The sequence below is a fragment of the Monomorium pharaonis genome, chromosome 1, assembly GCF_013373865.1.
Source record: "Monomorium pharaonis isolate MP-MQ-018 chromosome 1, ASM1337386v2, whole genome shotgun sequence".
NCBI classification, from domain to species: Eukaryota; Metazoa; Arthropoda; class Insecta; order Hymenoptera; family Formicidae; genus Monomorium; species Monomorium pharaonis.
Genome location: NC_050467.1, coordinates 37,792,694 through 37,803,062, shown reverse-complemented (window position 1 = coordinate 37,803,062; position 10,369 = coordinate 37,792,694). Strand labels below are relative to the sequence as shown.

General features: G+C 35.7%; 1 protein-coding gene across 3 annotated transcripts; it reads right to left on the bottom strand.

Moving 5' to 3' along the window:
• Positions 1-2,530: 2,530 nt before the first annotated feature.
• On the bottom strand, positions 2,531-10,224 carry LOC105834657 (glutamate receptor ionotropic, delta-1). Of its 3 annotated transcripts, none has more exons than XM_012677309.3 (9): positions 8,683-10,224; positions 8,201-8,271; positions 5,444-5,620; positions 5,056-5,279; positions 4,862-4,971; positions 4,386-4,579; positions 4,095-4,203; positions 3,809-3,998; positions 2,531-3,490 (listed from the first exon to the last, which is right to left on the bottom strand). In XM_012677309.3, the coding sequence occupies exons 1-9, from the start codon at positions 8,753-8,755 to the stop codon at positions 2,971-2,973; spliced, it is 1,668 nt and encodes a 555-aa protein (XP_012532763.2). In that variant the 5' UTR covers positions 8,756-10,224; the 3' UTR covers positions 2,531-2,970. The 3 variants fall into 3 exon arrangements, with proteins under 3 accessions (XP_012532763.2, XP_036143482.1, XP_036143486.1); XM_036287589.1 differs by having other exon boundaries at positions 5,056-5,276; XM_036287593.1 differs by lacking the exon at positions 8,201-8,271 and having other exon boundaries at positions 8,683-8,701.
• Between the last annotated feature and the right edge of the window lie 145 nt (positions 10,225-10,369).

Genomic DNA, 10,369 nt, shown 5'->3' with positions numbered 1-10,369 from the left:
TGCGCGGTCGTACGTGTCGCTCTTTCACCGGTTCTTCGCGCTTTCTTCGGGTCGCGATAAACTCGGGAATGTTGCATTCACGGAATAAGAGTAGAGGAGGACGATCTTCAGTGATCGTGTTTTTAGAATTGGAAGAGAATCCGCTGAAAGGATTTGAATTTATGGTCGCCATTTGTAAAGAGAGAGAGGGAGAGAGAGAGAGGGGGAGAGAGAGAGAGAGAGAGAGAGAGAGAGAGAGAGAGAGAGAGAGAGAGAGAGAGAGAGAGAGAGAGATAGACGGGGGAGATGACGTCATCTTTCTGAAAATGCAACTCATTCTCTCTTTACAAATTCTCTCTTTACCATGGATTCAAATCCATTTCTCTCAGCGGATTCCCTTTCAATTAGGGGACTAAAACCGAGACCACTTATGTTTCACGGAGATTGTTCTTCTCTTAGCTCTTATTCCGTGATGATATCGTGTGGACGCAGTTTTCGCGAGTGTGTGTGCAAGTGCTGAAAGATGCAAAAGCGGCAAGAGAGGAGGAGGAAAAGGCCTGGGAGGCATCGGGCGTCGGCGGAACAACCATGGGTAAATAATTATTTATTATTTCTTTCTTATTTGTTACTCAACAGCGAATCTGTCTGTCTTAAGATCCCTAAATGTAACAATTCGCCTTTATAAAATCAAGGGATTACTGTGATTGATAAAATATCTTTGGATTCTTACCGTAGAGTATAAAGATCGTAACAACGCTTAAGTGTGAATTCCCGAGATTATTTTGAAATAAAACTCCTAATGCCAAAATGTCGAGGCTACAGTAATTTTTAAACGAAACTTTTATGTTGGCAAATTAAATCGTCCGAAATTTGCGCGCTCAGGTGTGACACATTCTTATTTGGCACATTCCACAGTAAAGGTGTACATACACATAGACAAGAAGGAATTGATACTTGCTACTGAAATAAATTCTGTAGTTATCTTTGATAGAAATATATTAAAATATTAGCTATGCCCTGCCACGCGTTGCTGTGGCTCTCTATTCTTATGCTACGTTTTTTTCAAATTTTCTTTGCTTTCGTTGTTTAACTTTTAAGAGCCTTGCTTTACTGTTGCTCTTTTATTTTATTTTTGAATAAGCATTTATCTATCTTTAATAAATCTAATATTTATTTATTCACGTACTTCTAACTTTTTTTTCTAAAAGCTGCCCATGGATTTAGAAATCCATTCAAAAGACTATTTTAAATAAGTTCCTTTTTTTCAATAAAATAGCAGCCATCTTTATTTTTCTTATTACCTTAATTTAAACACAATAGAAACATTCTTTGTCTCTCCCGGTCTCTCCCCGTCTCTCCTGGTCTCTCCCCGTCTCTCCCGATCTCTCCCGGTCTCACCCCGTCTCTCCCCGTCTTTCCCGGTCTCTCCCCGTCTCTCCCGGTCTCTCCCCGTTTCTCTGCGTCTCTCCCGGTCTCTCCCCGTCTCTCCCGGACTCTCCCCGTTTCTCTCCGTTTCTCCCCGTCTCTCCTGGTCTCTCCCCGTTTCTCTGCGTCTCTCTCGGTCTCTCCCCGTCTCTCCCTGTCTCTCCCCGTCTCTCCCGGTCTCTCCCCGTCTCTCCCGGTTTCTCCCCGTCTCTCCTCGTCTCTTCTGGTCTCTCCCCGTTTCTCTCCGTCTCTCCCGGTCTCTCCCCGTCTCTCCCGGTCTCTCACGGTCTTTCACGGTTTCTCCCCGTCTCTCCCCGTCTCAATGTGTCAAAATTTCAATAATATTAAGTTTGCCGTTGAATGTACACAAATTTAATATGAAAAAATAAGAATTATATTTAGAACATCTGTGCGTTGTTTTTAATGGGTAGTCTGTGCCATAAATAGATATCTAATTAAAAATGATAATGTAGATAATAATTGCGTTTAATTCTGCTAATTACTTTATATATTTCAATTTATCTGCATGATAAATGTATGGAATATATATCGGTTGAATCAGTAATATCATCACAAATCCATCACGAGAGTTTCGTGCAATCGTAGGATTACTGGCACGATTTTTCATAGACTAATAACGTGAACGAGTAATTGAAATATAGAATCGTGGATCGAAATATAGAAGTTTTTTCACATTAGCTTTATTTAAATATAATTATTTGAAAAAAAATTTGATGTATTCAATGATTTTTTTAAAATATTGATTATAGACGTTGCTTTAACTTAAATACATTTGTATGTTACAGATTATTATTCAAATTCCGCTGCTGCGCATCACCTGTAAGTGCTATATTATTTTTTATCTTAATTTTGTGTGTGTCAAATAATATATGTGTAGCAACTACAGCTTTTATAAAAATTATATATAATATATAAGAGACAAATGTATGAAATATTAAAAAACTATGAGAGTTCAAAATATTTGTAACGATTTTGATACATTACAAATATATTTTGTTTTTATTAAAATTAACAGTTTTTATTAACATAAATGTGATTTACTTAAATAATACAAAAATTAATATGGATTAATATTGGGAAAGGTAGAAAGATTATTAACATTTAATTCTGTGCATAATAAGGTTTTATTAATTTTTTTCATTGAAATTTTTTATAAAGACTAGACATTTATTCTCCAACGAAAAGAAATTGGACTTATTTGTCTTTTTATATATATTTCCATCTTATTCTCTGTACTCAATATTTTACTTATTGTATATAATTTTTATGTATATTTAATATGCACATTTTATGTAAAAAATAATTAATACCTGGACGTAAAATATGTACGTAAAGTTCTATAATAACTAGGAACGCTATTTCACTGAATAATATTACATTATGTCGATAAATCGACTATATGATTGATGATTGTACAATTTTCGGCGTACACAAATTAACAGCGCTTAGTATGCAATTTGTACGAAATTATGGAAATTTTGTATGAATTCCGCCGATGATTTGCCACGGTTCGCCGGTTCGGACGTGAAAACCATTCTCTCCGGGCTACGCCGTGTACTGAAATAGAAACGCGGACGGAGTGCGAATGGGTATTAGTCTCTGATCGCCGTAACGATCCAGCACGATGTAATAATCGCGCCCGTTAATATGTTTTTTCGTCTTAGTGACATTGTGCAGAAAGTTTGGATATGGCGGCCGCATGTTTATCTTCTGCAAATTGACCCGTTTGTCGAACAGCTGATTCTTAGTAGTGTAGACCAGTTGCGGGAGTACAGATTCTTTTGATCTTCGTTTCCACCTGCTGCAGAGCGACGTGCGATCGTACCATTTGCCAATCTTCTTTCGCCGTTTATTAGAGTTTGCCATCCATTTGATCGCTATCTCAACAACGAAAATCACTATCGCGATTGCATATCCAACGATGACCACTCTAAATGTTAGGGATAGATTTTCCAACGACAATCGTCTTTCTTTGGACCGAAGATCCAGCGGGCATATCTGCGCGATTGGCAGATTCTTCAGTTTCTCGTGTTGTATTATACCAGATTCTACTAAAGTTAAAAGTCTGAAACATATTCAGCTTTTTATAATAAAAAAGCAATTGAATTAAAATTCTCTTAAATTTCATGAAGTAAAAATTGGTTGAAAATTGCACAACTTTAATTTTTATTTTATAGAAACGTGAATTTTGACTCTTATTAAAGTGACGAATTGCTCGAAAAATTATACGAGTTTAATTTTCACTCTTTTTAGATGACTATAAGATTTCAGGAGTTTACCGTGTAGTTAATACAATATATTATTTAAAGGATAATCGTGTTTTCACTCGGTTATTTTTTTTAAATCAAAATATTTTGATTAGACACAAAAATTCATTGCTTACTCTTTATTGAACGGTTTCTCCAAGGTAGAGTTTAAGGGGAATGCGAATGCCTTATTGGTTGCGAGAAGTGCGTGGGGCGTAATAACGTATGTACATCTCTTCTTATGCTCTTTATACTCGCGGGTTTTGTTGACGTAATCCTCGAATATGAGACTTTGAAGGAAATGAGCCTCCCCGAGGAATACTTTTTCTGTAACAATAAGCATACAGGTTACACGTCGTATCTCTCTTTTAAATCTATTATTAATGTGCGTGTTCTCGAGATCTGGCGGTCGGTAGTACTCACTCTTCCCCACGGTTTGGAAAATATCTTTAATCGGATGCTCATACGACGCGATATGGGGACCCTTCCATCGTGTGGCGTTTAAGATACGTAAGTCTTCCGCATCGTAAAACTAGCAACGTTAAAAGTTAAAATTAATTTTTATTGATAGTGGAAACAATCGATACTCGTAGTAGCACAGCTCTTGTCAGTTTTAAATCGCGAAACGGCGGTCATTGAGTAAAATCGTGATACTAGTCTGCTGAATTCCCTGCCTTGAAAAAGATTTAGAGGTATGCCTGCGAGAAGACTCACTTGAGAAAGCAAAAAGTCGAGCGTGCGTCCTTTGTAAGTGACCCAATGGTAACCTTTACGCATTAGATCTCGCACGTTGTTGATTGGTAAGGTAAACTGTGGCTTCGTGAGGAACGCGGTAAGATTTGCCGTGTAGAAAGACGTCAGTATCAAAATGAATATCCACCACGTGGCGAAGAGAATCCGCGTTGAGTCTGCAAACGGCAATAAATTCGTTTTTTAATTCGATCAATGGCGTAAGGATAATAATGTATAGTTAATATCGTTCATCACTTTTGAATTATACATGTAAAAAAGAAAGACTAATATCCTGACCGTCACGATAATGTGTCCATAAATCATTCTAATCGAATGTAGGTTTTTGCTTATCATTTAATTGACATTATTGAACTAAATGCAGAAACATCGTGCGTACGTGTAAGATGATGGCAATCAAAATGTCAGGAGAAATAACGAGAAATAGCAGTGTCTCTTACCTGTCGTTGCTTTCATATTCGATCCTTGTTTCAACGAACAACTATACACGAACCATACGCAAGAGGAAAGGCTGTAGTTTTCGGAATCGGGTTTATTCCACAATTTCCGCCTACGAGATATTGACAATATTGAAAACTAGGATGTTACGTAATGCACACGTATTTTGTTCACAGATTTCTTTCTCTCGACAAACCTGAACATGGCGAGAATGTAGATTATAGGTCCCAAGGAAATCACCGCGGTTAGCACCAACAACCAAACAGTTTCGTTGAACGGTGCGAGTAGTCCACCAGTCGCCGATTCTTGAGGTCGCTTCATCAGTACTGTCAGCTCGCTTTGTTCCAGGGTTACACTGAATGTGCAATACTTCCGCAATTCCGGCAAAATGGGCAAAAAGGCCACCGCCATGTCCACCTTCTGCCCGAATGAGAAAGAATGTATCTATATTTCCGTTTCCACTCAATTTCGATATTACGTTTTCCTTTCTAGCAAGAATTCAGTCCACCGTTCGATTGTATTAAAATATTAAAATCACACGCTCATTGGTCAAGATTTATTAGTCAGGGGAAATCACATCTTACCTTTTCGTAAAGCAAATTTAATATTCCCTGTTGACTGTTGCCCAACACGTGATGCTTAGGCGGCACGATCGTGTATGTGAAATTTAATTTTGAACTGAGCAGCTCGAGCAAATGGAACGCGTAGCCTTTTCCTACCCATGTTCCGTTCTCCTTCACTATTCCGGAAAATGGCATGTCCTATAACACGTTTTCACATTTTCGCAATCAAGGTTTGTGTAGCGATAAACTTAGAAAATTGTGACCCTCTCTCTTATAAATTAATGAAATTATTAATTATATATTTAATATTGGTAGTGGATAATTTATTAAGTTTTTGCGGGATAAAATCGATGTTCTCTATAACGTTGATTAATTTACAAGTTATAAAATCCGTATTAAACTCCGCAGTAAAAATTTAATATTGCGAATTGAAAATTAGAATTAAACCATCAATCAGAATGAAACGAATTAAATTCAAAATTATTTGATTGGCCGAATTCTAACTTTCAATTCGCAATTCTCAATTTTCAATGCGTAGTCTGATACAGATTTGAATAATTTCGTTGATTAAAATAGACATAATTGTCTCTTAAAGAGATGGCAAGTTATACTTAGGAGCTGATTATTCAATATGTACGCTTTTTTAGACAATTGTATGTAATATCGCCTATCAAATCACACAATGATATTTGGATGATGTCTAAATACCCTCAAAGACGTATAGTTTAATTATCCATGCGCTTTTCATTATCGCAATGTTACGATCATTCCGTGCGCGGCTAGTTGCGTACTGAACTCGAACGTTTGTACATTTTAATGTTCGATATCGGGCTGCACGAACACGCTAACGGGCGCTATGAAGATTGCAAGATGCGCGACGTATATCGGGAGATATATAGTGGCAAACTCGACATAATATTTATTATTAGCCACGATAGTCGCGTAATACAACAGCCCTAACAGCTCGGTTACTCGATTAGCGTTCTTTGTTTACCGCGTCACGCGAAACACGCGATGTCGTTTTTACCGGGGGTGGTATTATTCAAGTTCTGACTATACACACTGCCGTCGCATTAATTAACCGCTTATTCTTTCTGCACCACAAATTCGAGACTCTCAACATGTCTTCTTTGCCATTTTTAGGAAATTTTTTATACAAATATGTTTAATTATTGTATTAAATTAAATTATTAATTTTTATATTACAATAATACATTTCAGTGCAATTTTTATATAATAATAAATTTAATGTGTGTGTTAATAATTCATTTTAATTAAAAAATATAAATAAGAAGATTACTTGTTTTGTTCATATATACATTAGACATATGCATTTATAAATATATATCACGATTGCGGAAAATGATGAATTTTTACAATACACAGAGGATTGTAAAAATTAATTTCTGCAATAGGCTGACAATTGCAGAAAATATCGAATTTTTACAATACACAGAGTGTTGTAAAAATTAATTTCTGCAATAGGCTGACAATTGCAGAAAATATCGAATTTTTACAATACACAGAGTGTTGTAAAAATTAATTTCTGCAATAGGCTGACAATTGCAGAAAATATCGAATTTTTACAATACACAGAGTGTGTTGTTGTTTTAACTTTTTCACTTAGCCAATATGGAAAAGTAGGACATTTTGTCGGTGATCAATAAATCATGCGATGGATTGTCACCTCAAACGTGACATGACGGTAGTTAGTTTTCTTTTTCGTAGGTGGCCATTTGTATGCATTATTCGTTGTACTTTTTTCCTTCCTAAACGAGATAGAGAAATATATTAAAGAAATTAATAAAATTATATAAGTTCACGTTTTTATTAATTTCATAAAATAAAAGTTGATAATTAAAATTTGTGAGAGATCGAAGAAGATAAGTTTAATATTGATTAACGTGTTTAACTGACACACAAGTGCAGTCACGAATGATTATCGTAAAAGAAATGCATAGGTCTCTTACTGTACAGTAGAAGCGTAGCTGCAAATATTTTTTTCTGTTACACTTGAAGCTATATCGTGACATTTACTATCGCTCATCGTCAAGTGGACTCATAAAAATGCGCACTTAATGTCATCATGAAGGATAAAACAAAATAAATATCGTGCCATCGCACAAGGTATTTCTACGGTACACCTGTGCACGATAATGTTCGTAATGTCGTTAAAAAAGTCTCAATCAATTTTTAATGTTTAAATTTTCGACAAATTTAACTCGTTATAAGTTTTAAGTTTACGATATTTAAAAGATTCAGTTATTCAATTATTTCTTAATGCATTTATGCATTAAAATATATTTTGTTTAAATAAATTTAGATTTGAATGCACGATGGAATAAGGTGATATTATAGATTTAAAATTATTCTCTTCTAATAAATTATTCTCTTCAATTAATTAAATGTGAATTAAACAATTTTACAAATACTTTCAAAGAACTGTGTATGTTGTGTTGTATTGACGTGCAAATAGCGTTAAGTTTGTTGTATCAAATATTCCATCACTACTTTCTCTTGATATAACAACTTCTCCTAACTAAACGTCATTATATCCTCGAGCAAAGGTAAACAGCAAAAGTACTTGCTACTAGTTACTCTGATTATACGTGTTATTTGGCAAGAGTTGCTCGCGCGTATACCTCGAAAAATTTAACACACATTTTTTTCTAACAATCAATTTCATCTTTTCTTCCAAAGAAAGTGTAACATTATTTATGAAGAAAATATTTTTTATATCAATTGTGTGTAAGCTACATTTATAATCAATGGACTCACGTTCCAAGATGTTATTTTCATTTCTGCGGGTATCGATGCCTCCACGGAACTTTGTTCGGCCGACGTATCATCTGAAAGCATAATATTGTCTTTCCTAATTAACATTAATGATACGTCAAACTGCGAGTAACGTTTGGCAACAGTGCTATTTTTCTAACATTAACGGCAGAAGTGTACAGTGCTAATATTAAATTATAATCATTCAAGTAAGTAACAAAGCTATCAATATTATCAATCTCAAGAAAAGTAAGTAATTAATACATAATTTATCTCATTTATGAGAAGAATAATTTTCATGAGACATCTTCTCATTGCTTCTAATTGCTACTGATTTAATTTCCGCATCATTGTGTTTATATTTAATCTTTAGTTTCTTCACGCAGATTCTCGGTTTAACAGAATATATAAATTATAATATATAAATAAGTGTAAACGTGAGATTGAACAAAAACCTATTAAATAATTATAGGTGACTAGCTTACTTTTTCCGTGGGTGATACAATAACACGTTGCGAATATGAACGTGCCGAGCGAAAGCTGCCGGAAGCTCCGCATTCTTCAACGGTATCTCTGACTACATCTTATCCGTGCGCGTCTTCATCAGCGGATCGCCCCGTGGCTCTCGCCTTTGACCGTAAATGCTTCGTGCGGCATAACCAGCAGCTAGGTAAGTCGATACTGATACTCCAGTCATCCTGACCTGAACGACAGCAGAGTAGTGACGAGCCGTTTTATGTCAACGTGTCACGCGACCGACGAAAGTGTCTAAAGGGGGGAAAAAGGGCTGACGGAAACTTCGCCGACGCGTTCTGGTACGCGCGGGCGCTGTCAGCTCCCTCGACATTAGATCCCACGCGGTTTATCTTTTTAGTGATTCTATTGGATCAAAGTCAGGGGTAACTGTTCGCTCATTTTCACCGAAACGTGCGTCACACTTTGGCTTCGTTGACCGTGAAAATTAGATGCGACAGCTGATAATCAGGCGCGCACACGATTCTAGACTTATGTTTATTTGTTTTTAATGGAACGATAAATTTTACGTTTTGTATATGCGCGGTTGACAGGTGGAGAAATTTGTTGTAAATTGATTATATCCCGTAGAAAACTGATTATAATCGTAACGAAATTATGCAGTCAGTTTTTTCAAGATGGTCAGTGGTTAAACAATTTAAAGATTGAATTTTTTTGCATAATTGAATACTCTAAACGCGATAAAAAATTGTGTTTTAATCATTTCAAATTTTTTCTCAGAGACAAAGCTTATAAGATTCTGTCTATTCTAAACTTATTCTAATTGAATAATTAAAAAATTGACTAATAGATTATTTATTTATTTAATTTTTTTTGTATTTGAAAACTGATTAATATCTATATCGAGATGACAATGAGATGACAAAGAAAGAAGCAGAATAATTTTCGGTATCTGATTGTGATACTGAGTGATTGATTGACAACATTAAATACGACTAGAGAAATAGACACGTGGTACCAGTTGGTCACGCAAGTTATATCTAATAATTGACACAATTCATCTATCGCAATGCTATCTTGTTCTTTAACCTTCTAACTACGGGGAGAATTAACCGATTCGATCTCCAAGCAGCGGGCAAACGCGAATAAAAGATAGACGATTTCAAATCAATCAATCTTTTTTATTATTAATCATTCTTTATTTGAAGAAGACCGCTTATCCATCCGCCGGATCACTTAAATAGAATCTTACGTAGTTAGCAATATGTAATTATCGATTTTCTTTCTCTTTGAAAAAAAAAAAAAAATTCTCATACTTGTAAAGACGTATAAAGATCAGAGCACTTAATATTTTAAGAGATAAACCGTGAGATTAATCGTCCGCGGATGTAAAGCCCTCGTGTGTGAAAGTGCACGTTATGTATATCAGTCGGCGCGAAGGTTGCGTTAGACGTGTGCGCGCGATCAATATACGCACCATTAGTAACATTAAGCAAGTAAGTCGTGTGAATCATCTGTCAGAGGAAATTAATAGTGATATTATTAATAGGACGTGCACATTCCGTGCGTATAAAAGTGTAACGCCAAGTAGAATTGAGATCATTGAGATTAATCGTCCTCGCACTCTCCCGAATGCTACGGAAATTGGAACGTGGGGGATGTGGGTGGGCACACAGAAACACAGAGAAACGCGATTCC

Excerpts from the sequence above, each read along its gene's own strand:
- LOC105834657 (XM_012677309.3), bottom strand. The coding sequence starts at position 8,755 with ATGCGGAGCTTCCGGCAGCTTTCGCTCGGCACGTTCATATTCGCAACG. Across the intron at positions 5,621-8,200 it reads TGAAAATAACATCTTGGAAC|GACATGCCATTTTCCGGAAT; the intron begins GTGAGTCCATTG and ends AACGTGTTATAG. Across the intron at positions 4,204-4,385 it reads TCGACTTTTTGCTTTCTCAA|TTTTACGATGCGGAAGACTT; the intron begins GTGAGTCTTCTC and ends TAACGTTGCTAG.